Raw genomic sequence first — 27,788 nt, 5'->3', positions numbered from 1 at the left:
CTGACTGAGCCTTTTATTGAAACCCCAATCCTTTGTGGATCATGAAGATCATCATAAAGGGTTTGTCCTCTAAATCCTTGTGATCCCGAGCGCCCCAATCGGCCTTTGAAGGAGTCCAGCCCCCTTCTGTTGCTATTGTTCAAATAAAAGCGTGTCTCCTTGAAAAGATGATTGGGTTTTCTTTTTCGGACTCCGTGGAGGTCAATTGAGGTCCGGTGACATCATCTGACGAACGCCTGCTCGACAGCGCCCCCTTTCTAGACGTTGGGTGTGTACTGTAAAGCCTTTTGTTTCCTCTTAAAACAGTTTAAAACGCTTCCTGTTTTGTTTAGATTTGTGGGGGGTTTTTTTTATCTTGTTTTCACCACTTCAAAAAAGTGTTTTGAACGTTTTCGCAAGCCGCTGTAATATGTTCAGTTTTTGTATTGCAATACAAAATGCACTGAAATAGAAGAAAGTTTATGGCTGTTCTGTTTTTTTGTCTTCTGGGCTTTTGTAAGGGACTGTTACTCAAGCTTCATAGTTTGATTCAGCACAAAGTCATCTGAGAGGGCCTGCTATTAGCATTAATGTCGCTAGAGTTTTTGTGTGTGTGTGTGTGTGTGTGTGTGGGGGGGGGGGGGGGGGGGGCAGAAACAAAACTTCAGTGAATAGTGGCCGTTTAGCATGTCATTTTTTTTTTTTCATCAACCACTGTAAATGTGAGTAAGGCCAGAAATTGACAAGACTAGCCATCATGAAATTTCAACCCTGGCTATGAGTGCCAGTGAGTGTACCTGAAATGATTGACATCTCATCAGTTCCACCGCCATTCGCTGATTGGTGGTTTTTCTTTGGGCATGGTGGTTTTTGCAAATTAAAGGCGCAAGCCGAAGCTGCAGAGGGCTGATTTTTTTTTTAAACAGAGTTCATTTTACTCCATTTATTACATTTGGCTCACTCAGAAAGTTTTAAACAATATGAAAGAAAGTGGTTTATATTTACTACCAACGGCCCCTTTGAAAGTTAAATATAACTGAACTTTGTTCTTCTTTTAACAGCTAGAGGGAGACTGTAAACCACTGCTGATATGTAAGTCTTCATCCATCTGTCCAGCTACGTCATTCACCAATCATCTTCGTTCTGATTCAGTGCAAAATTTGAAGAATTAATTTCAGAGACTTCTCGTTTCCTCCAGACTTGATGGATCTGGTAAGCTGTAACCTTGTTTTATCTTGTTTGTTTCAGTCAGTTCCATTTGGAGGACACGCGTGTCTGCCTTTGAATAAGGCGGATAATAGCCTACTAGATTTTGATTTGAGTTATATTAGTTGGAAAATCTGAATTCTCAATTAGACCGTGCAGTATTTTGACAAAGTGAATAAAGTGTAATGTGCTTGCCGGAGCTCCAAAATTGTGCTACTGGCCCTTTAAGAATAGCGGGAGGAGGCGAGCGGAGCATCCTGGCTGCGGTGTTTTTGTCTGTCTGTCAGTGAGCGCTCGCGGGGCCGAGGCGGCTGGAAGGATTCGCAGAAGCGGGGGGCAGGTAAGAAAACCCTTAAAATTTCATTCCATCCTTTATTTCAAAACAAGGGGGAAAGAAAAACGTTTGTTATTGGTCGTTGGGTTTGATTGGCACGTGCCGCACGCGATCTGCTAGCTTACTTTGACTTTTTCTCCCCCGAAGCAGTCGCTCCTATTTGCTATTTTTTTTCTAAAAGTAACGACGCTGTGATGCTTAGAAATATCATATTTGTTCATATTCGACTTCTCTGGGTCGATTAAAAAATAGTTTCCTTTACGTCCTTTTGCCATGTGATGAATGAGTCTCGTGCTCTCAAGCTAGCGAGCTTTGCAATATTTGCTTTCATAATAATCAATTCAATCATAAATAATCGATTATAGAACATTTGTTTCTATAATTTATCCCCGTTTATTTGTTTCCATCCGTCTTGCGTGCGTATGAAATCCGCCTTGCGTGTATATGAAATCTCTCATATAGTGTATTGTTCTTTGGGGCGCTTTCAATGAGGGGGTGGTGGTCCTAATGTAAATGCATGAGACTGTTTGTGCTATTCAGAACTTTTCTGATTGAAAAAAAATGTCAGCGTTACAGTATAACATGTGACGTCCCCCCTTCCTGCCCGCCCTCCATCCATGAATAAGTCCAATCATTTTTTTACAGTGTCATTACTTTTTCTTTTTTTTTAATGTGAATGTCCATGCATGCAGCTGCTCTGGGGAGAGGGTGGGTCCGCGCCTTTTGCTGCTCCTTATTACTTCCAGATGTTGGTCCACTTTTTTTTTTTTTTTCACTATGACCCTTAAAATGTGTTCGTCTGGTCCAGTTTGAGTCGCCTGAAAGTGTTTCGAGAGGTCATCAAAAGATGGATGGAGAGTGATGGACCCGAAATGTGCATTTGGGGTTTTTTCCGACCCAATTTATCTAACTTATATTTCACGAATAAGGAATGAATTTTTTGAGAACGATTTTTCTAGCGTTTGACTGGTTGATTACTCGACTAATCAGATGAAAGTTAGTTTTGCGGTAACTTTTGGTGCAAATTATTTTCTCATTACTCTTATTTGACCAGTTACTTTTGGTTTATGATTAAATAAAAATAATCAACAGTACAAACACACGATCCATAATGTTTTATTTTCTTATTTACATGTGAACATTTGGTCAATTTTAAGTTAAAGAATGGCTTGATTACAATATTAATGATCAAATCAGGGATGTCGCAATGAAATTGAGTCTCGATTCGATACCTCAGTGCTATATTAAGGACAGGGTAAAACAACTGTATCTAATTCATTAATTTATTTGCTTTTATCTAAAAAAAATGCACAAACGGGGTATTAAAGCAAGTAGATTAAAACTAGATTAAATCTAGGTGTCCAAACCTGGTTCTCGAAGGCCACTATGCGAATGTTTTTGATGTTTCCGTTCTCCAACACACTTGATTCAAATGGTCATCTCATCAGCTAGCTCAGCGGAATCCTGATAACGACACTGATCAGTTGAATCAGGTGCGATGGAAACAAAAAAAAAAAGTGCCTCAAGGATTGGGTTTAGGCACCCCTGATCTAAACGTGGCTGTATTTATTTCCGCTTCTACAGTAGGTGGCCATTTTTTTGGAAATATTTTGGAGGCAATATCTGTAGGCATTTCTAGCCCTTAAAAAAAACAAAAAAAAACTACATTATAATAAAATGTAATGAAATCTTTTCCCTCAACTTTTGAAAGTGACTAGATCAGCCCCAGTTTTCCATCATGTCATCGGACATAGTTTTAGTTGATTTGAATAATTGTAGACTGTAGACTCTGTGCTCTGTGTTGTACCAAAAAGTGTTTTGAACTGGAAAAATTGTCTCAGTATAAGCTTGAAAAAGTAAAAAAGTGATTCGGGATTCATAAACTGGGATATAAGGGTTATAGGGAGCTTTTACATGTTAATAAACTACATCATTTATATAATAAAATGATTATTTGCTCTCACAAACAAACCCTCTCGAACCGAGTCGTACCTCATCGAATGGATTCAGAATCCCACTTGAATTCAATCATTACCCTTGAAAATGTACCATAACTCTTTCGGTTTGTTGTGACAACACATATTGACGACGTACAAACGTGGCGTAACTTTCAAAACAAGCTGAGCATATTTTTTACGGACACTTTTTTTGTGGCAGACTATTTCATTATAAGGTCACTCGTCTGGGTTCTCCCGTGAACTGATGTCACGTGTTTTTCTGTTGAGAGTTTTGCGGGGCTGGCTGGTACACCACATGTATCAGTCCTCTGTACAAAACGGTACTGTTGGCGTTGGTGTGCAACGGGTCGTGTTAGATGCCAGCGGTCATCCCTTTGGACTGGCTCTCAGTGGTGTGCGGCTCCTCTGTTTGTGTCACCCTCACTGGACCCAACCAAAATGCTCCAAAACCACCCAGCGGAACCATTTTGTTACAGCGGTAACACGACCCTTAGCTGAATCGCTACCAAACTTCACCGGTTTCCGCATTTTTTTTGACTCCTGGGGGACACCTCGGAATCTCGTCGCTGGAATGCAATACGTCTCGTTATAACATTTCGACCTTCTCGCTGGGGGCTCCGAAGGAATGCGGGGTTATAAACCCCATTTGCACACCGGGCCACACGCCGGCAGGACTAATGAAATTACACCCCTGGAACCTGCGTGACGCTGTCTTCTGATGAGCCGCCGAGCGCACGGCTGGATAATGAATCATCTGTTCATGTGTAACAACAATACACTGTATCGCTCAAATGTGGAAAGTTTCCTGATGAAAGGATTCCTTCTTTTTGTTGCTACACATGCAATCAAAGTGTCTTCAGAGAGTGCACGGAGGAGGAAATGGACTTAAATGGACCTTAGTTGATGAATGAGAAGAGTTGATCTTATTGGGTTATATTGGAACAGTTTCAAAGATGTACAACACAGAATCAGTATGGAGGAATATGCGAAATCCTGTTTTTTGTGGACTAAGGGAATTAAACAAAACAACAGCAGCACCATATATATATATATATATATATATATATATATATATATATATATATATATATATATATATATATATATATATATATATAATTTTTCTCCCATCTCTACACTTTAATAACTTCGTAAGAAAATGTTCCTTAATGCTCTAGTTTTACGACAGTTAGACCATAAAACAGATCGTATTCTATGAGATTTTGGACTGATTGTTTTGAAACTGGTCAGCTCAGTTTTTCTATCAGTAAGAAGGTTCAAGCCTCGACTTTTAGTATAGGCGTATTCACAAGTTGGGCCGACTCCCCCAAAACATGCTTTGATGACTCAAAATAGGAATAGGCTCCATCTCATCTGCAACCTTAAATAGAAACAGCTCTACATAAAATCGGATGGATGAATGTTTTTATACCTTAGAGGTTCCTCTGTATTAACATCTGTTGGCATCTGAATGATGGTTGAACTAATGCATGGGCGAAGATTTGTATCCCTTTAAATCAAGATAAGAACAACTGAGTAACAGGTTGAATATGTTGCAAAAAGATGCTTCCAAAAACACACCCAACAGGAGCAGCCAGATGACACTGAGCGCGATGCTTTCCAAAGTGGCGCTCCCAGGCTAGCAAGAGAAATGAGAGCGTGCTCAGGCATTTGCCTCGCCTCGCCTCGCCGCTTTTGGCTGTTTTGAGCTGGAATCTGTTGCCGATGCAACCGTTATACCCTGTCGAGGTCCCAATATAAAAAATCTGCGTTCTTATGGCAGGAGTTTAAACAAATAAGCTAGCCCAGTCCAAAAAACACAGGCTAATATATATTGCTACGGTCTAGTAAGTCAAATTTGATTGGGCATGTGGTCTAATCTGGATGAAGAGGACAGACAAATAATCCTACTTGAGCTTCCTTAACCTTCTCTGGGATGTTTGTAAGTTTTAGGTTTCCAGGTCGATTATTCTGTTAAGCGTGTTTTTCAGTATACCTGCGTGGTGTGACATGCTGGACAGCGACAGAACTGGCTCAGCGGAAGATTCCTAACGGCTGTAACAATACAATCACACATCTTATTATTTGAAAAAACAAACAGCTGCACCAAAGGCAACTTTTATTTGGGTTGAAAAAGCTAATGATCGCTTGAAGTAAGGCGGTAGTGGATTTTAACAAAGATGGCCCGCATCGTACCTCCCAAGGGCATATTTTCAGCAACATTGAAGAACTTTCATTAATCGTTGATTATGACGGTGCCATATGAACAAAACCAATAGTGTCTTGCCTGAAGGAAGACTACATTTCCTGTGAGGACCAGAGCATGGTGCTGTGAAATCCAGATCTCACGGTCACCCGGATTTGGACTGAATTACATTTGTTTTAATTCGAGCGTCAAACGCTACTCACTCATCCACAAGGAATCAAACCAAGGTAGCATTGATCAGAATCTCTCTTTGCTTGAGTGTCCTTTTATTTGGGCCTACCTTTGAGTTTTTGTCTTCTCAGAAAATACTTGTTTATTTCTTTGTTTTTGCAACTCCTGCCATAACAGCAGTAATTCTGCGTTAACCTTTAAAGTTACCGTCGTTTTGTAACGAATGATGGAAATGGGAAGTGATTCATGCCAGATAGCAGCGGGCACGTTTGTATTTTTTTTTATTTGTGTGGCGGGGTCCCTGCCACCCTTCTCAAAGTTGCAAGAGCCCCCCAACCTCCGACATGCAAACATTTTCGAGTTTTGGCAAAGGTAGCAAATGTGCATGCACATCAGGGATTCATCAGGGTTCGTTCAAGGTTGCAATTGTTCTTTAAGACACTCTGAAACAGTCTTGCCCAGAGCACTAGTCAATAAGGTGATCCATTTTTGATCAGAAGTATTGATTTTTTTGCTCAGATTAAAATTGTCCAGGTCAACTGAAAAAGAATGGCTATTCATGTGTGAGGATCTGTTTTTTGCAGGAATGTTACACATGGTCGATGCACATATTCTACCAGCATTGCCTTGAAAAATATGATTAGTACTATTCTTTTAGTTGTTGGTTTTGTTTTATGGTAATTGCGGCACCAATAAACATCTTAGAACAATGAAATTTAGAAAGTTTTTCTACACTGTGTGCGCATATGTTTGTATCTGAATGAGAACACCCATTGTGGGAGACATTGTTCTGGTGGGTTCTGCTGTTTCAAGGACGACACAAATTCATGTCTTGAGTATCTTGATCTTCAGCTTCGATACTGTACCCGTTTCAGGCTTATTAAATGTGGGAAGGAACCGACAAGATCTTGGGACTAAAATGACTTCCCGTGCCTCGGCATCCAATTTAGACCGGACCAGAGTTTTTAACCCCATCTCCGCTTTGAACAAGCATCTTCCTTCCGCCTGGTCTTCATCTTCCTCCCTTGACGACCCCCGCCATCGCCAACTCTGCTCGCCATCACTCCTAATCCCCCCTCCATTAAGGCATTTTCTCCCAAATTCCCCACCCCCTGCTTTTTCTTCTTTTTCTGGATTGTTTCTTTCCGGCGCCTCTCCCCTGCTCAGCTTCCTGTTGGGATGACCCAATAGCCCGGCCGCCGGGCGTTTACTCTGCTCAAGGAGTAATGCGAGCCGGCGGGCCCCTCCCTTTAAAGCCCGCGCCAGACCGCTCAGCATGTCGCCATCCTCATCCTCCACGCCTTTTAATGCGAGGAGCAGGGATTTTTCCAAAAGGGCAGCGTCCCGGTGGCGACGTCCCATTGGCCCACCTCCACTTCACCGCGTTCCCATATGCGTCACGAGGGCAGCGGATTCCAGAACACTAAGATCTCCTTATGTTTAACAATCCGGTTGTTATACTGTATACATTTTGCTGACGTCTTATATAGTGAACTGAAAGAAGCCATCTGTTTTCCACATGGAACAGAGAGTCAGACGCAGACGTCCCGGCGAATAGACACGTCCCTGCTGTTGTGTAACTCCTTCATTCGTCTCGATTAAGATTCGCGGCCCCCGAGGAAAGAAAGTCTTGACCATAAATGAGCTTCAGTCGGGAAAGATAAAGTGGCTGCCTCTGCTCCTCATGAGCGCACTCTTTTGTCCGAGTATTTTTAGACGCGGAATGCTCAAATCATGGTTATCCTCAGGGCCAAGACTTTTTAAATTACATATTGACTTTTTGTTACTTGTTCTTGTGATCTTGTGCGTCATCTCCCTCATGTGTAATGCTGGCCCATCTGGGAGTTGACTGTACCCTGGATCTGACTGTGATTCACACTGGTGGGCAAAAGGTTCTGTTGAAAAACTTTTCACTTTTCTTTCACGTCATCCCTTTCTTGTTTATTCTCTTAGACTGGGTTGGGAGGAAGTGACCCACTTGTTACTCGGCCCTTTGGGGTTTCTCCCTTTCCTGTAAACCAGGGGTGTCCAAACGTTTCCCCCCGAGAGAAATAGGTAGGCGTAAAGGACACTTATTTATTCTTATTTACTTATTTTTATGTTAAATTATTAAAGTAAGTTAAAAAAAACAATCAAACTAACAGTTTCTACCATATAAATATAGGTATTGTATAATTAAATAAACTAATTAGCATGTATTTACAGTTCGAACAATGTCCACCAGAAAAATATTAAAAAATACTTTAAAAAAAATAGTAGTCCGGGCCATGTAAAAATGTATTTTCGTGTATTCTCTGAGCCGGCAAAATTTGGATGGCGGGCCACATTTGCCCCCTGGGCTGTAGTTTGTACACCATTGCTGTAGAACCCATCCCTCATCGGACCTCAACACAGCACGAGAGATAGACCGTTGATTTTTTTACTGAGCCGATACTAATATCAATACAATTTTATTTATTTCCAACACAATACAGATATTGCAGGCTACAGTGCTGTCTGATACCATTATCAATACGATATCAGCTAAACCGATTATGCCGCATTTTATCAAATCCTTTGATATTTAATTCATTTCACATCAAAGAGAGCGTATTGAAAGAAGACACAAGAGAGCTGAAATTTCACCCAGATGGTGACATGTCAAAGTTCAACATGGCACGACTACTTAGTGATCAAGTCTACCAGGAGTGTTTGACCCTTTGGCTAAAAAGGCGAGAATGATTTTCATCAAAATACCAAATATCGGCGCCTAATTACACCTAATTTCCTGGGATATTGTAGCAATTGTTGCTACAGCTCTGACATCAAGGGAGTCTTTACCTGACTGTCGGCTTATGGGCCGCAGCTGTGTTTGTGGATCTTAGGAATGGGAACTCTTTGGACTGTATCGGGCCTGCAGACTCATCTGGGGCTCGATGACTTTCAAGTATTTTCTGCGGGCTGTACGCTAAAATTGCCAAATCGTTAGCTGTCTTTAGCGCATGATTCTTGGCCATGAGTCTTTACAGATCAGAATTCAAAGTGATCATTGCTGTGTTTCCTGGAAATCAAGACATCAAAAGCTCTTAAGTGTCAGCATGCGGATCCCAAACAACACTTCAGCAGCTATTTGTTTGTTTTGAGGTAGACTCTCTTGCCAAACACTCATGAGCATGCTGTCTGTCTTCCTGGGAGATGCCCCTCCCCTCTTGATATTAGAACCAGCTGTGGAAGCGGGGGCCCTTCCATGAATGGCTCTTTGTGATTTGCAGCCCTGCAAAAAAGGTTTGTTGCTACCCAGGCCACTCCGCCTTCTCAGCGTCGGCCTCTGACGCGACACAATGAGCTCAACGGCAACAACAAGGCTTGTTATGATCTTTCGAAAGGTCACTCGAAACTTGCTTGAAAAAAAAAGAAGTCACTAGTAGCGGGTTTCTGTGGAGGTTTGACAATCAGCAGATGCGGTCACGCTACTCGTCCAGCGCACTCCCTACACAGCAAAGGAATGTAAAGCCTTGATAACAACAAACTGTACATTTGGCTTCAATTCCGTTCGGTCCACCTTATGTGCTTCCACTGTCAGAAGTTACTCACTGTCTGTGAAAACGTAACTGTAATGCATAAATGATCAGTTTCCCACTGGAAATATTATTATACAATAAACAATCCATATTGCTCGACAACAATTCATTCTTGGAGCTTAAGCCACTAACTACTTGGTGCATTCAAATGCAGTCGGACATTTCAAACTGAGACGGAAAAATGTCCACGTATGCATTAAACGTTAAAATTTACAGATAGTCTTTTTACTATCAAAGACGACATATCAAGAATGACGGGTGTGAAATTACCATTATATTTTGCTTAACCTTCGCGAGGTATTTTGTCCAATCCTTTCATCTTGACATCAAAGCAATTTCACATCAAAATAAAAGCGTTAAAAGAGGTAGCTGAAGTTTTACCTCGATGGGACAACATGTCAACGTTCTATATGGTGCAACCACGTGCTTATCACATAACCACCAATGTGCTATCGCTTGGATAAAATACTGTGAGAATGATTTCGAAGAAAATGATCCAAAAACGGTCAAAACACTGCACAATGGTTAATTAAGCCCTGTTTGAGTTTATTGTAAAACTAAACTCACAACAAAAAGAATTACACACATTGTATATTAAAGAAGCATTACCAATGCTAATGCTAGCAGTCAATGTAAAAATCCCATTGGCAAGCTAATAGATTTGCATCAAGTTCCAGATCGAGTTTCAGGAGTGATTCTTTCAAATAATGAATATTTACACAAAAATGTTGTAGTAAACCCATACAGATTGGTTATATGACAATACTGAAGTCCATATATTCTTTCAAATCTGTAAAAAAAAAAATAAAATAAGAACAAAACAACAAACAAAATTAACACAAAAAAAAAGCGGAATTTGTTCATTTCACTTTTTGAAGACCAGTTGATCACTGACAAGTTGAGTAAAATTACGTTAGTGGTTTGTAGGGAAGTACCTTGTGGGGCTGGTGAAAGAAAAGCGTTTTCATATGCATGGGTGCAGGAGAAGTTTCATGTGTTCATTAAGAGATCCCAAGCATATTAAGTTACATGTTAGGATTTGTATTAATCATTTTTCCCCTTTTACTGCAATAAATATTTCTTGAGTCCTTAAAATGAATACCTGCTTGAAATATCGGTTACCGGCCTCCTTGTCTACCGATAAAGAATATCAGCCCTGAAAAAAGCATATCGGTCTCGTCACAATATTTTGACGAGGTCAGATTTATCGTCCCAAACCGTACGATGGTAAACTGAACCGTACCGCTCGGCGGTAATGTGATTTACGGCTCATGGTCTGAAATCTGAAGGTGACTTGTGCAGCTGTTCAAAGAAATCATTTTGCAATAACACAGCAGTGGAGGCTCCCACCCTGAGGAGATGCTAGCTCGACTTCAACCTACTGGCCGCACCACAAACAGGTCAAACTGAGATCGGCGTCCCGCAGGCACTTTATTGTTCACATCCGCGGTGTCTCTTAGCACGACTGGAATGTTTTTGCTGGCGTTGCAAGCGGTGTTTAGAGTGTTGCGGGGGCCGGCTTCTACCACCCTGACATAATTCTGTTTTTATCTCTGAGTCAACAACTTTAATGGCGTCGCGTGTGATGTTTCTGATGACCACTTGCCACCATCCTACATACTTATCCTCCCTCCTGAGTTTTGCTTTTGTTTTTTTTCACGGCTTGTTGTTTTTCTCGCAGGTGCTGGCCTAAAAAAAAAGCAAAAGAAGGACGGCGGTTGAAGAAGACTGGCGACGAGCGGGCCCTCGTCGGTTGCTGGTATGAAACGGAAAATAATATGATCTCTTCTTGATTCAAAAACCATTCTTGGGAAACTTGGTGGAAAAACCCTTAATAGAAGATGGTAGTTCTGACTTTGCAATACTGAGATTTAATCCTTTGTAATGGCAACAGCAGTGAGGTAACTGAGTTCTGACTGGAAGCAGTGAGTTTGATACATTTGGAGGAGGCACAACCCTGGGAATTTGAAATGACTCTTTGGGGTGGTCCCGATTTTTCAAAAGGAGTCTGTATACATTCTGTGTATCACATCTTTTAGATAGCACTGTCTGGGAGTGCTGCTGTCAATGCTCCGTGGGAGGTCAAAGGTGTAATGACACTATTCTCGTGAAAATCTTGCAGGACATTTCGCAGATGTGCATTTAGCGCAAACTGACCTGCATCTTAACCACGCGAGGCTTTTAATCTTAAAGTTATCCTCTATTAACATGGCAAGCAGATGCACTTGAAGGGATCACAGGGAAAGGGGTGGAGCTTGCACTATTGCCCTGTGTGGGGTTGCTTGGAGAAAGTCATCTGAAGAATGCTTGTATGCTGCTGGAGATATAATTTCCCCTCATAGATTCCATATATAATCAACTAATTCACAGGGTGTCCTCAATTTATGACAGTGTTCTATTCCTAAAGTGGCGACGTAATTTCTGTGAGTGATTGACTATTTGGAATATGTATCCTATATTTGTTCAGATTAGGCAACAGCTGATAACCAGGTTGAAGGTTTACCATGGTGTTTAAAAGTCAAGGTTTTTAGTAATGGTAATGAGCGCTTTTCTTTTTTTTTTTGCTTCAAAGGAGGCGTTTAACCGAACTAAAATATAATTGGTAACTTTTCAAGTTTTTGTCTTAAAAAAGTATTGAAAAATGGCCCGTTCTAAAAGAGTTGATGATAGACAAAACATTAACTTCTTACTGGAAAAAAAATGGCCAAATAAGTTGAGCGTCCCTTTAAATATCACAAACAAGTAGTTAGTACCAATCAGTGGAATAATCAATAGAATAATCGATTAAAAAATATTCCTTAGTGACAGCCTCCATTAGTTAATTCACAATTCACACACCCAATCACACTTAAGGACAATCTAGAGAGTCCAATACAGTATACCTACTTTGCATTTTTTGGGGAATGTGGGAGGAAACCGCAGTACCCAGCAAAAACACATGCAGGCATGGGGAGAACATGCAAACTCCACACAGGAAGAAGCCAGAATTAAACCTGGAACCCCTGAACTGTGAGGCGCACTCACTACCCAGTCTTCCACTGCGCCTCTTCAAATTAGTTGTAGGGAGAAAAATTATTTATTACAGCAAAAAAAAAAGGCTTAGCTTCATTTTCAATGAAAACTTAATAGGTTCCTACAGTTTTCTTCATTTAATCAAGTTTTCGACAATTTCAAAATGACAAAAATGTTAAAATGTCACTCATCTATATCTTAATTTCAAACAAAAACAGAGTGTTCCCACGGTTAGTAAAAAATGTCACTGAAAATGTCAATAAATAGTTTCTAGATGCGAACACAGTTTTTCAAGTGATCCATTAACGGCCATCAGATTTTTTTATTTTTTTTAAAGGCCAATGCTGATATTTTTCAGTATACAGAACAGTTGCACCGAAAAGTCTTTTGGCTGATAATCAGTATTTTCTTAATTTGCATGCACTTTCAGCAATAGAGTGAATCGGTAGAATTCGATTAGAATGGCAAACCAGCAAACAAAGCTTTTTATTTGACTTTAAATGACCACAGTTTTTGGGTATAAAGGCGTACAAAATGAGTAAGAACAGGCCGTCTCTGTTAGCTTGTCATCTCAATGGAACTCTCAGTGCGGAGCGTGCACACGGGGGAGTGTGTGACTGCCAGCGAGACAGATGCGGAGGGCGGCTTGATGCCGTGGGCGTTTTTTTTTTTCTCCGCTTTTTCAAGCGCTGATGTGGGAAAAAGAGATGAAAAGTTTTTTGTGTCTCAAAGTTGAATCCGGCCCCAGCCACCAGTCGGCCGGGTTAAAGATGTTTGGTAGCGTAGCTGCACACTCTAATTATATCTCATCAAGTGTTCTCTGTCAACTCCGCCCCTCAACACGCACACTCTGTCTCGATGTGTACAACATGAAACATCAATGTGACACTTTAAAGGCCCCTATCATGGAACTTTGGAGGAGCTTTTAACCATGTTATAATGTTAATTTGTTACCTTAACCCCTCGGTGTTAATTTTGACCCGATGTGGGCCATTGATCGAGACACATCAAACAAAAGGCATTAAAAAAACACTAGGAGGCTAAAATTGACTATACTGTAGATTGTCAAAACAGGTAGAGGTTCGAAACGGCACCATGCATTCATTCCTAAATGCTTGCAAATGGGATTGAATTGATTGCAAAGTTTACGTTAAGAACATAATGAAGTGGTGAAAATGTTTGTTCGGGTTTGTAATTTCTCATCATCATTTCCCGAAGGATTGCACGATGAACCTTTGCCAACGCAGGCGTGGATTGGCTGTAAAATTACTAATGAAAGCAGGCACAATTACCACAATTGCACCCGATAGTAAGGCCATAGCTGGAAGTGCACGTTAGCTCAGTTGTCCAAAAATGAGCAGGTTGTATTTGATGAATTTATACGGCACATTCATGGTGTTTGAAAACTGCATTGATTGGGCATTTTTCTTCTGCTAATAACGTCTTAGGTTTCTCGAAGTAAAGTTTGTTGAGTTTCTTGGCGTTGTAAAATCACAGATGTGCACGTAAGTTTAGCTTTTTTCTTTGTTATTGATCGGTTTGAGGACAACGTCATAAAGTGGGCAGCTACACAGTAAGGGGCGCAATTTCAGTCAACGACGATTCATTTCAGAAATGTCCCCCACTTTTTTTTTAACTTAAATTTGGGTGAATTTTACAAAAACATGAGTATAAGTCTACCTGATGTTAATGGTTACAAAGATCATTGTTGTCCAATTATAACACATGCAATTTGTTTGAAATGGAGGTCTTTGGCGATGATTTGCTGATCATCTTATTTGGGATGTTCTTTACCCACGTGACGACTGTTGTGAAATTGTTTTTCACTGTTTCTCCCCCCACCTGTGGCATCCATGCTGACCTAGGGCTAAAGGAAACAAGTCAAGCCGTATTTTCCTTTTCATTATATGTTAAAGTCAGGCAAAAAATTATCCACGCCGCCTCATTGTTGCAAACAAAGACAAGAAAGCAGCACTTGACAAAAGTGCATTTTTTGCAGTTTTGTGAAAAAACTCTAAAACTCATGCAAACTATATTGAATTAGAGGTATATGTCGAATCATTTAAAGCCTTGTAAATGACACGATAGTACCTAATTCGTATTCAAATTAATGTTAATCAAACACAGATATGTGGAAAAAAATTGGTCTGTTTTGAGTTATGCGGTTAAAATTCGACCACCCAGTAATTCGTGGGTTGAAAATAAGGAGAAAAAAAAAACTCGTACTCTGAGAAATATGGTGAATCGCCAATGTGCCAAAGTTAAGACTTCATCATATATAAGCTTATATTTTACAGTGAAAAGTTGAAAATACCATGATACAGGTCCTTTAAGTCCATACTGGAAATAAGCGGAGCCAAAACTGCCTCGCTTTCATTTTTGTTTGCAATTATTCCACACCGCTCTTCTGTCTTCTTGTATTTCCCATCACCCATTTTCCCATAAATCCCAGTTGTGAAAATCTCTGCTGGAAATACAAATTTCCCTCTCAAAGCGCAATCCAATACAGTTGGCTAACTGATCAAGCCTATCAAATTCAATACAAGGAAGCGCCTCTGATTTAAACGGCTTCAAATGCGGCTAGCGTTACACCACGCCTCAATGTCAAAATGGCTTGTGAGTATGAGTGTGTGTGTGGCAGCGACGGTATGAGCGGGTGGCGAAGGGCACAGATAAGACGAATCGCAGCAAGACATTAAACTGACTCAGGGACTTGACTTGAAACATACCGAGTGCATTTAGTCAGCGTTTCCGTGCGTCCTACTTTTACACCAGCCAGTAAGCGAGCGAGCAGTCACACACACAGAAGGCACACTCTCACACTTTCTCATACTCTTAATAACATTCAAATATTCGAGTGATACTCATCAGCAACTATTTGCTGGCATTATAAGCGAAGGGTTATATTATTTATGGTTTTGCGTTTTGACAATGTAAATATTACTCCTGCTTTTGAGAGACCGACCTTTTTTTGGACCGTCTCGCAAAATGGAACCACAACTTCCATTTGTCTTTAAAATATCTTTTAAACATACCGAAGCTGATAATGACTTTGGCAGTATAGATCAATGGTCTGAAAATGCAATCAGTCAGTCTCAACTTACAGTAGTCTCTATTCAAAGTCTTGGTCTTGATTTAATTTTAACTGAATGATTTGATCTTAACCTTTGTTCACCTGAAAATGTTTGTTCTTAATTTGGTCTAGAATAGAATCATGGTTTTGACTTATTTTTAACGCAAAAATTCTTGTTCTTACCTCGGTCTACTCCTAAAGGTTTTGGTCTCAACTTAATTTTAACTCAGTTCTTGTTCTTAACGTTGTTTTTTGGTTTTGATTTCGACTATTTCAACTAAAAGTACAGTATTTCTACTCAAATTCTTGGTTGTGACTTAGTTTTCACTCAGTTTTGGTCTTGAGTTCTTTCATCTCTAATTCTTGGTCTTCATTTGGTCTATACTTAAGTCTCGGTCTTAACTTGGTCTCTCCTGGTCTTGGCTTAGTTTCAAGCCAAGTCTTGGCCCTGACTTACCTCAACCCAAAGCTCTTGGTTTTAACTTGATCTCTTGTAAATGTTTTGGTCTGGAGTGTTTCAACTTAAAATACTTAGTCTTAACTTGGTCCCTACTCAAAATCTTGGTCTTGGCTTATTTTTAACTCAGCTTTTCTTTTGACCACTCAACTAAAATTGTTGGTCCTAAATCAGTCAATTCTCAAATTTTAGTCTTATCCTATTTTCAACTCAATATTCATGGTCTAAACGTCGTCTCATCCTGGTCTTGGCTTAGTTTTATTTCAGGTTTAGTCTTTATTAAACTTTATTTCAAAAGTTTAGTTTCAAGTTTACGTCTAGATTTTGACTTAGTCCCTACCTAAAATCTAGATCCTGACTTACTGTAATTTCTAACCAAAGCCTTGGTCTTGGTTTACTCTCAAGTTAGACTGTGCAGTGGATGATTTTGTCACAAACCTGTGTTACTGAGATTTTATTGGCTTTTGTTGGCTTGCAGTACACTATTGTGTTACAACAGAAGCTGTAATTTATTTGCTTTTTAAACCCCTAAGACTGGAACTCGTGTTGAATTCAGGTTAACTATTACTTCCCCTTTGACTAATGAAGTTAATTTTTTCCAAGTGGACAAACTGGGCTGGGGGACGAGCTTGTAGGCTTCCAGGGCAGGAACAGGCAGTCATGTGTTTGAGTTCTTCGCAATTAGCGCAGAGCACAGGGAGGCCAGCAGCTAACTCCTGATCGTCAGCTGACATTTGGACAAATGGTAAAGAAACAAAACAAGGAAAAAGAGAGAGGGAAAAACGTGCGCGTAAACCCCGATTCTTGCAAGGCGGAGGTTCGCGTGTGCAGACGATTCCTAATAAGGCTGCAAGTCGAAAACCTCTGTCCTGGAATTGGCTGCCAGGAAACTTTTCCCCCCGTAACTCCTCTTCGGCACAGACTAAGAAGAGAAACAAACACGCAGGCAACTGTGACCAGGAAAATGGACGGATAAAATTAGACGGGAATGGGGGAGCAAGCAAGCTGGAGTTGCAAAATAACAATGATGTGCTGAAAAAGTGAAAGTGATGACTTGTGGGTATGTGTACCGCTCCACAGATCACATTGGCCCTTTAATACCAAGCATTAATGTACACTTATCGCTTTAAAGCAAAAGTAGGGAACATTTGTCTTTTCATGATGGTGAAGTAAAACCACCATAATCACGGAGCAATTCTTAAAACCACCAATACTGTATTATAGAAAATACAATATGATAGCAATGATAAATCACCTTAATTACATTACATTCAAGCTTGGCTTACTTTACCAGTCAGATGATCATCAGAAATTTAATTAGTTTAAAAAAGATCAATGGAGGTTGAAATCTTATTGAACCCCCCCCCCCCCCAAAAAAAAAAAAAAAATCCAACATACACATAAACCAGGAAATGCTCAAAAATGAAGAGGAATTGTCATTTGTAATGAATTAACACAATTTTGTGATACAAATGCTAGACTGATGAATGCGTTTAAAGCAGAAGTCAACCTTAAAATTTTGTGGACAGTAATTTGAATTAAGCAGCTTTTTTTTGTTTTTTTTATCCGTCAGCGAGCGGTCATTTTGTCACTTGGTGTCACCTCAAAATGACATTGCACAGTTTGTCAGCTGAGCAACTGTGATGTCGTTACATTGTCAACCTTTTAGATGGCTAAAAACTGGTTGGGTTTGCTGCCTCATTCCTCTTTCAAAATCCCAACATGTAAAGCTGCATAGAATAAACTTAAAACCTATTAAAAAAAAGATGACTAAAAAACAATTTAACTCGTGAATGAGAAATTTTTTTTTTTACTCATGTAGCCGTCAATAGTGGTTAATGAGTTAATCTCATTTGAGCAGCCTGTAGCAGTTTGTACAATCTGGTGTTAACTGATGAAATAAATTCAAATGTTTGTGTTCTCCCCCCAGGTGCGAGTAAGCGGGTGACTAATTGCTAGCAGCCTCCTGCCCAAAATGGCTCAAGTGCTGCATATGGACCCCGGCTTCCCAGGTACATTTAAATGTTTCCTAATCCCACTGCTCTAAAATGCTCTATTGCTTGCTGTGATGCAATTAAAATAAATTGTAATATGAGTGACGTCATCAAAAAGGGAGGCGGTGAAACCGCTTTCAGCCTCATTATCCAACCCGCGTACACAAATAACAATGTCCCGGAGTTGATCCTATTTTGTAAAGTCTGAGCCCAAGATTAGACACAGATTTCCGTTTGTTTAAAAGTCGATTTCCTTCCGCTGCAGGGAAGCTCAGCTCGCCCGCTCCCCCCTCCCTTCACGGCAAGGAGCAGGAGGCGCCTTACTCAGTGGAGACCCCCTATGGCTACCGTCTGGACCTGGACTTCCTCAAATACGTCAACGACATCGAGAAGGGCAATACCATCAAGAAGGTGGCCATTCAACGGCGGCCGCGCTACGGCTCGCTGCCCCGCGGCGGCTACAGCTACGCAGGCTCTTGGTGGACCTCCACCGAGTCCCTATGCTCCAACGCCAGCGTGGACAGTCGGCACTCTTCCTTCTCCTACTGCGCACCGGGATACCACACCACACACAGGCCCAACTTCAACACTGCTCGAGTGGAGAAAACCTTGCTGGATGCCAGGAGGAAGCTGGAGGAGGAGAAAGAAGGAAGGAGGTTCTCCAACCTGGGCAGCATGCACAGCAGCATGGCGGGCTCCAACACTTCCATCAGCAGTGCGCACAGCTTCAACCGGGCCCACGGTGGAGGAGGCGGCGGAGGAGGAACTTTCACTCCTATGTGCTCCGGCCTGTCCACCCCGGTGACGCCCACCCCGGCCCACCTGCAGAACGTCCGGGAGCAGATGGCAGCCGCCCTCAGGAAGATCCGGGATTTAGAAGAGCAGGTGAAGACCATCCCCGTCCTCCAGGTGAAGATCTCCGTGCTACAGGAGGAGAAGCGGCAGCTGAGCGTCCAACTGAAGAGCCAGAAGTTCCTGGGTCACACCATGGGTTTCAACAGAGGTCGTAACCGAGGAGAGCTGTACATCGACATTCCGGAAGAGGAGGTGAGCGCAGGAGCGAAGGGCGTCAACAAGTCTCCAACTACACCGGAGGGCACCAAACAAGACTCAGGATGCGAGATTGAAGACACTGTTATCGTGGCAGGCGCCAGACCCGATTCTAAAAGGGAGCTGCGCACAATTGGAGTGGGACCGGAGGGCGAGAAGAGCAGTCGTCAGGTTGGGGTGGGCGTTCGGGAGGTGGATCTAGGTCTTCTCCCCGAAGCCGAGGCGCTGAAGAACCAAGTGGTCCACCTGGAGGGCCAGCTGAAAAGAATGATGGAGGAGCTGCACGCCGCGCAGCGGCAAACGACGTCCACCCAGAAGGAGCAGGACCTTAGGGCCGAGCACCCGGTGATGGCCACCACCATGGGCTGGCAGGAGATTCAGGACGGAAACCTGCAGACCGTGGTCAGCTTCACGCAGCAGTCGCCGCACAAGGAACAGAGAACTGTTGGTATCCAAGTGTACACGCTGGAGCAGCCCACTGTGGTGGAGGTCGGCACTCTGCTCCGAGCTGTCAGCTGCAGCGCCCCTGCGCCGCTATTGGAGGGCCGGCACGAAGGACAAACTGACGGCTCGCCAGGTAAAATTCAGAAAAATACTTTTGAAAAAAAAATACGGTCAATGTTTGAAGAAAATTTGCAATTGGTGTTTGATCCGCTTACACATTTCCTGGCTAAATAACTTGCTATTCATGTAGAGCGCACTGTAATAATCTGGGGACTGAGTAGCGATCCTTGTGGAACACCATCTACTTTGACTACAAGAAATAGTAAAGTTTAGGGATGTTCGATGCCACTTTTATCCAGATTCATACAAGTCCTCAACTATGATACCAATACTACTCGTACTTTTGATACACAAACCCCCCTCCCCCCAAATACAATTTTAGATTTGGTAGTAGTGTATTTCATTCCATTTTCACTTGCTATAATGGTTGTGCGTCCCAATACTTTTGTCTTCAGAGGCTGCGGTGGGGTTGCCGATGGCTGTCAGCTCCAAACAGGTGCGGGACATCCTCAAGAGCGAGCTGTCCACTTCCGTGCCCGTAGCCAACCCCGCCGTCTCCGTCGGCACGGCCAGCAATCAGATTGCCGCCGTGTATTTCAAAGAGGACGAGACGCGCCCGGAAGAAAGCTCGGAGATGCTTCAAGATGGCAACGCCACGGGTAAGATGTTTAAGACGCCGCTTTTAACCTCGGTTCTGTCGTGTTTACTGGATCCGATTGGGAATTTTTGCACAGCCTCGTCTCCACAGTCCTCTTTGAGGTCCATCATGAAGCGGAAAGCAGAGGGGGAACCTGGCTCTCCATCCACTAAGAAAAACCTGCAGTTCATTGGTGTTAACGGAGGGTATGTATCATTTCAAACAATATAGCGCCATCTACTGCCCGGGAGGACTTGATCTCTGAAAATAAACTTTACCATATTGAATAATATATGAATAATATATGGATATCATATTGAATAATATACAGATAACAATGCCTTGGAAGGCTTTTGAGTATTGTATATTTTGATATATTTGAGTAAGTCTTGACTCCTGAAGTAAACAATACAAATCTTTCCGCAATCCCGTTCAATCATCAGTTTAAGGTAAAAAAAAAATACACAAACATTTCAGTACAGCTCCCGTTGAAAGCGTTTAGCGCAGCATAAATTAGCCGCGAGCTAGCAGGCCGAGAGTGCCCTTGAGATTAGTCGGACTACTTTTCAGTTTAATAGACAAGAATGAATGTATACTTTGATGCTGACATTCTGACACAGTTGCGGTTGCTACTGATCACTTTCGAAGATATTGGGCCACGTCAAATGTGTCTTCTGTAGGTAAGACCTCACATCGCCTCACTGAAAAAAAATTACAGTGAGAAACATATCACAAATGTCAGTTTGAGTTTATGTTTAAACAATTATGAAATTTGCTCATTCATTTTCAATCGAAATCTTCTGTGTTCATGATTCTTTTTCACCCCTATATTTATTTACCGAAATACCAAAATACTCAAAAGAAACAGGAGAGATACAGAATGTACATATATACTTTCAAATCACTCGTGTGACAACCTTTTGGTTTTATAGTTGAGGACATAAATGGTGACATCAAATTGGCATATCAGATAAAGACAATTTGCAAACACTCCAAAAAAATGATGCCGACAACCACTGCTAAAATGAGCCTTGTGCATTTTGATAAACTTGCTCAGCTGCAGCTGAAAAATGAGCCGGGAACAAAAATCACTGTGTTAATTTTCTTGCAGTCTGCTCAATAAGGAGAAAAGTTTGAAAACTGGAATGAATACACTGGGCGTTATTTAATCTTACAAAATTTGCCAAAATCTTGTCATGTTCTCATGGACTCAATCTTGCCCCATCCGCAATATTAGTCACATTTTGAAGGAAATATGTTTTTTTTTTCCCTAGTTACGAATCGACATCCTCGGATGACAGCAGCAGCACGGATGAGGAGAGCGACTCCAGCGAGTATCACGAAGCCAGAGAAAAACTGCCTGAGCCCACGGCCGAGCACCAGCAGCCTTCCCGGCCTCTAGAGGGCGACATTTCCCAGCGAACGACCATCCAGTCGGCCGCCGAGCACCACGACTCCCCTCCTGCAAGCTCGGAAGCGTCTCAGCCGTCAGAGGCGACCGAGGCCGCGGCGCCAGAATGTTCCCCCGGGCCGGGCGCCGGCCCGGCTCCGCCGCGTCCAGCAAACGGTTCCGCCTGCCAGGAGACTGTCGCCCCGACGTCAGCCACCAGCTCTGAATCTAAATCGCCTGTGTGCTCCGCTCAATGTGCCACTCTAAGTCCGGTGGTTGCCGGGGAACAAGCGGTCGCCGCCGACCCTTCCGGCCAAACAGAATGCGAGCCTGCGTCTCTGAGCGTCCCTGCAGAACAAGTCAGGTAAACCTGCAAGAGATTTGGCAGAATAACAGATCATCAGTGGCTTAAATTTGTGCTTGCTCCAGGTTGGAGCTAAGCGACGACCTTATGTCGGCTCTTCGTGACCTTCAGAAGGCCCTCGGAGAACCCAACGCCTTCAGCCAGCAAGGAGCGGTACGTCCACTCGTCCCTCTGGGAGAAGAGAGACATACCGAACATCGGTTTCAAATGTTTTCATCAAAATACGCCTAAAATTAGAGAGCAGCCGAGTATTTGCAGCCATGACTGGCATCAAAAAATAAGGCCAAAGTTTAGCCCTTATACTTACTTGTCCATCTCTACATTTTATATTAACTGTTTTTGGCATTTAAAAAAAAAAAGAAAACCTACCAGCTAATTTCAAGCAGTCTGGCAGTTCTTTTTTTTCCACCCAAACCATTTTTCATCTCCAATTTGCCATAAAACAAAATAATGTCGTTGATTGTATTCTTTTGTTTTCCATATATCAATAGCGTAATCTATGAATGAACGGAACCATACTGCCCCCCTATGGCCAAAACGTGCATAACAAAAACAGTTTTTTTTTCATAATTATTCTCTTCATTAATATAATTATGTCACTTTTACGCATTCATTTTTGTTTTTGCTGTTTTTTTTTTAAATTAAAGTTAAGTTTTGTAAGTTTTAATATCAATTGTTCTGGATGTGACTATTGTATTATTTTTGTTAGAATATATTATTCCGTCAATTATTTCATGGATTAATCGAACAATCTCGAGAAAATATATAAACGTATGTACATGTTTACATCTTTTTTTAATGAAAGCGTCCTCATTGCGCTTGTAGAGGGAGGCGTACACCAGCGTGCTGCAGGAGTGGCTGCGCGTGTCCTGCCACAAGACGGCGGAGGTGGAGGCGGTCCGAGCCTACATGGACGCTTTCGCCGCCGTCTCTCCTCAGCTGCTGCAGTTTATCATCAACATGGCGGACGGCAACGGCAACACGGCGCTGCACTACACCGTCTCGCACTCCAACTTCCCCGTGGTCAAACTGCTGCTCGACACCGGTCAGTCGCCAACACTTTGAAGTTTTTAAATCATTTACCGTCGCAAATTGCAGATTTACCTGGCTATTTTTCTTGCTAATTTTTTTTCCTTTAAAGTTGGACTTAATCGACGATTTAAAGATTTTTTTTTTTTTTTTACAGAGGAAACAAATAAATGGAACTAATGCAAAAATAAAATAAAATAAAACCTTTTTTGGTGGATTATCATTTATGAACATAACTTTTTCTATTATATGGTAATCACACAATTTGTTTTGCTTTTTTTCTTCCCTTTAAGTCATAACAGCAGAAAAACAATGTAGCTTTTTTTTTTAAGAAAAGCAACAAACTAAGAAGGCAAAAAAAAACTTTTTTTTTGTGGATTTTCATTTATGACCATAACCTTTTCATTACAGGTTTACCTTGTTCATTTTTATGCTAGTTTTCTTGCTTTTATGTGAAAAAAAATTGCGATGATATGTTTTCGTTTTTAACAAAAGAAACTAACTATTAAAAATTAACAAACATTTAGCACGGTCTTGAATATATATATATATATATATATATATATATATATATATATATATATATATATATATATATATATATATATATATATATATATATTTATATATATATATATATATATATATATATATGTATATATATATATAATTTATTTATTTATTTTTTTTTGTGTGTGTTGCGGTGCACTAACCAGTGTTCCGCACTATAGTTTCATCACTTGTGACTGCTGAATTTGAATGGTACCCGTTTTTTTTTTGTTTGTTTGTTTTTCACGCCAACAGGTCTGTGTAATGCAGACAAGCAGAACAAGGCGGGCTACACGGCCATCATGCTGACGGCTCTGGCCGCCTTCCACTCAGACGGTGACCTTCAAACTGTCCTGCAGCTGCTGGGAACTGGCGACGTCAACGCCAAAGCCAGCCAGGTGCGCCCTCTATTGGCCGCTTGCTCTTACTGCAAATCCGCCTTTTTGGGTTTTGTCTTGTGTTTTTGCTTTTTTGTTTGTTGTTGCGCTTATTTTTTTTGGGAGGGGGTGAGTGCTTGTAGTATTTGATCTTTTATAATGTATTTTGTTTATGATTACATGTAGTTTTTCCAGTTTTTGTGTAATTTTTGCTTTGTTTTTTGTCTTCCTGTTTTTTTGCTGCCTGCTTTTATTTTTCTTGTTATACCTTTTTGTTTGCGATCATTTTCTGTCAGGTTTTTTTTATGATTTTTGATTGATGTTGCACCTTGAAAAAAGAACCTTGAAAAAAGTAATCATTGATTAACTCACAATCATTGCAATTGTGATTTCATTTGGATTATTTTTCAAAATCAGCCCTACATGTTCGTTCGGAAGTAAGGGGTCTCAAAAGTTTGAGAACCCCCCCCCGAAGCACGAAACAAAAGTCGAACCTTTTTCCCGATATGTGCTCCACAGGCGGGTCAGACGGCGCTGATGCTGGCGGTGAGCCACGGGCGCGGGGACATGGTGCGGGCCCTTCTCTCCTGCGGGGCCCAGGTCAACATCCGCGACGAAGACGGCTCCACGGCGCTCATGTGCGCCTGCGAGCACGGTCACGTGGACATCGTGCGACAGCTACTGTCTGTGCCCGGCTGCGACGCCACACTCACTGATAATGTGAGCGCCCTCTTTCTTTTTTTCCTGATAACGTAATAAAAGGATGGGCAGGCACTCCAGAGAGCAAGTCCACATCCTTTTTTCAAAAAAATATGAACAATGGACAGTACACCATTTTTTTCTAAAAAATAATGATAATGTACAGTAAAGCTTCTTGTTAGAAAACAACAATGTAAGATGTTTTGGGCAAAAATACGCTATTAAGATTATAAAATACGATTATGCATATAGCACACCATTTTTTGTTGAAATGAACCATGTATTTAATTTCATTTGCTGAAATAATCACCATAGGTTTTTTTTTCCCCCAAATATAGAGTTAATTATTTTATTAGAAAATATCAACCACGCTCACGACTGTTTTCAACGGAAATAATGACCGTGTATCATACACCATATTTTTCAGACATTATTTGATCAAATATTCGCCATAGTGTTTCTTTTTCTCCAAAGTCAAAGTCAGTTAAATTATAATAAATTAGAAATTATAATAGTAGGAAATAGTAATAGTTTGTTCGAAAATAACAAAAGAATATATGTGTGTGTGTGTGTGTGTGTGTGTGTGTGTGTGTGTGTGTGTGTGTGTGTGTATATATATATATATATATAAAAAAATATATATATATATATATATATATATATATATATATAAATAATTTAGCGTTTAAAAAAAAACTACACATAGTACACTATTTCTTGTTGAAAATAATGACCATGTATATAGAATAATTCTCTTTTTTTTTTTTTTTTTTTTTAATAATGACCATGTATGATATGGCATTTTTTTCTAAACCATACCAAACCATTTAACAACATATGTTTAAACCTTTCTTTTTAAAAATAACAACCCCATGTACAGCATATATTTTTTTAAATAATGATGACCGTGTATAGTAAAGCATTCCTCAGTCCAAAATAACAACCGTATATAACGGCATTTTTTTGCTAAAATAATGACCATGTTGTAAGGTATTGTTTTTTCTAAATAACGGGCATACAATATATAGTAAACCTTTTTGTTTGAAAACAAGCACCATGTACAGGTAGCTTTTTTTTTGTTTTTCTGTGTCACACCCCAGCCTGTGCCCATTTTAACGGCGTGTTTTGCCGCCGTGTTTCAGGACGGCAGCAGCGCGCTATCCATCGCCTTGGAGGCCAGCCAGAACGACATCGCCGTACTTCTCTACGCTCACCTCAACTTTGCCAAGCCCCCCTCCCCCGTGAGTACTTGGATGTTCTTTCGAGTTATTCCCAAAGGCGCATGAATTTATTTTAAATGTTAAAACTCCATCTAGTCCACTGCATGAGTGTTGAAGAATTGCCTTGAAAGAGGTGTGACTCACAACATCAACTACAAGAAACCTGTTTAGGCACTTCAATGGTTCCTACTCTGATCTCAGACTCATGCTGCATTCAAGGAAGGTGGGACGTTGCATTTGTCCAACTTGGGTCATTTGCGTGCACTTTTCCTCATCAGAGATCAGACTAACAACAACAAAAATTTATCAGCCCCTTGTGATAGAAATCTATCAAGGCACAGGAGTTCCAGCAATGTCGCAGTTACCCGTACTGTCCAGAGGATGTCAGTGTTTAGCAAGAAATTTGGACATCTCTTATTGCACTTTTTCAATCTTTTTGAGCCAAGGCACACCTGCGGAAATTTTCAAAATTTGAAACTCAGTAGCCGATATTAATAATATAAAGTCATTAGAAACAAAGTTTTATCAATAGTAATCAAACAAACGCCGACTAACAGTCCTTACAATCTTCTCAAAGTTCAGTGCTGCCACCTATTGGCGAAAAGCATTTAATACATGATTAAGCTCCAACGCGAACCCACATATGTACAAATAGAAATGATGCCACTGAAAAAAAAAAATCATAAATAACTTTATTACGCCTTTAAAAGCATTTACACAATTAGGAAAAAAAATTATTTATGTTCCTCCATCTTTTAGGTCTCTCCAAAATCTCCTCTGCTGGGCTCGTCTCCTCCTGCCGGCGAAACAAAATGAAAGTCTCCCACGTTATTTAAGCGCGATCGTCCAGTGACGGTCACACGACCCACCAGCCGGCGCCCGCAGTCGTCGGCCGCCCGTCCTTCACTGCCGTCTTTTTGTTTTCTGAGCGACTGGACTCCACTCGAATCGTTTGAAGAACACCATGTCAGCCGTGCGGAATAACAAGAGCCACCCTCAAGTGTCCTTGATTGGTTGCGTCCACTTTCTCGCCACCGCAACTCTTTTAGCCGTATTTATACACCAAATGTTACGTATTCTATTTTTGATAGTTTGTTTTTTTTCCTTATCAAATCTGGATTTACCTCAGGACCTCGGCGGATGATTATTTTTGATTTTATTCACACCAGCCAGCGAACGAATAAAATTGCTAAGGTACTACAGTGTTGATGGTTTTCCTATATGAAGGTTGATGGATGAATTTGAGTGTCAATGTACGTGAAAAACCAGCAAGTGTGATGTGCTCACGAACGAAGGAAGACAAACAGGAAGTGACTGATGAGAATCCAATAAGGATGAACTGTGTAAGATAAAACTGAAATAATATATGTCCTTTTCGAGAGGTGGCTACCACACCCAAAATTTGGCTCTTGATGATCATTTCAAAGATTTTTTTTTTTAGGCCCACTAAGCTTTCATATACACTTTGGAGCAATTCACATTTTATAAAGGTGTTTAATTTAAGCATCTATCTTTTTTTAATACGCATTGGGTTTTGAAAGCTCACACCTGTTTTATGTAACCACACAGCTTTGATTGAAGCTCATTTCTTATGAAGGGTTATGTACAATTTTTAGACTGTTTCTTCTATCATTTGTGCATTTTTTGGAAGAACTCTTAATAAATAAGGACCTCACTGCTGTTTCTTTGTTTGGTGTGACAAGTACTTAAGTATCCTCCAGAGGGCGCCAAAGTGCCGAATAATTTCTTACAAACATACATTTGAATGTGAAATCTGGTTGATTTAAAAACACTGGACTTATTTTTGTGGGCTTTTACTCTATGTAATGTCCGCCTCAGTTCATTATTATATAAAATAATGAACACTATATATATTATATAAAATAATGTAATAATAAAATAATATTATATAAAATAATGAACACACATGGAAAGCCATATTTTTTCCTTGAAATACAAGAATGTATAGTAGTAAGGCTTTTTTGCTCCGCAGAACATAAATAATGTGTAGTGAGCCTT

At 40.9% G+C, this 27,788-nt stretch overlaps 1 protein-coding gene across 2 annotated transcripts; it reads left to right on the top strand.

The window, feature by feature from the left end:
* The first annotated feature begins 125 nt into the window (after nt 1-125).
* Nucleotides 126-27,447, top strand: kank2 (KN motif and ankyrin repeat domains 2). 2 transcript variants are annotated; one of them, XM_088437792.1, is made up of 16 exons: nt 126-268; nt 1,041-1,071; nt 1,132-1,191; nt 1,420-1,525; nt 11,096-11,173; nt 17,887-17,968; nt 18,216-19,577; nt 19,960-20,163; nt 20,239-20,347; nt 21,416-21,895; nt 21,961-22,048; nt 22,721-22,940; nt 23,729-23,871; nt 24,370-24,570; nt 25,692-25,790; nt 26,529-27,447. In XM_088437792.1, the coding sequence occupies exons 6-16, from the start codon at nt 17,932-17,934 to the stop codon at nt 26,583-26,585; spliced, it is 3,000 nt and encodes a 999-aa protein (XP_088293918.1). In that variant the 5' UTR covers nt 126-268; nt 1,041-1,071; nt 1,132-1,191; nt 1,420-1,525; nt 11,096-11,173; nt 17,887-17,931; the 3' UTR covers nt 26,586-27,447. The 2 variants fall into 2 exon arrangements, with proteins under 2 accessions (XP_088293918.1, XP_088293917.1); XM_088437791.1 differs by having other exon boundaries at nt 1,415-1,525.
* The last annotated feature ends 341 nt before the right edge of the window (nt 27,448-27,788 follow it).

The sequence above is a fragment of the Hippichthys cyanospilos genome, chromosome 16, assembly GCF_059441005.1.
Source record: "Hippichthys cyanospilos isolate Australia breed blue-spotted pipefish chromosome 16, RoL_Hcya_1.0, whole genome shotgun sequence".
Lineage (NCBI taxonomy): Eukaryota > Metazoa > Chordata > Actinopteri > Syngnathiformes > Syngnathidae > Hippichthys > Hippichthys cyanospilos.
This window is presented reverse-complemented; position numbering and strand designations above follow the sequence as displayed.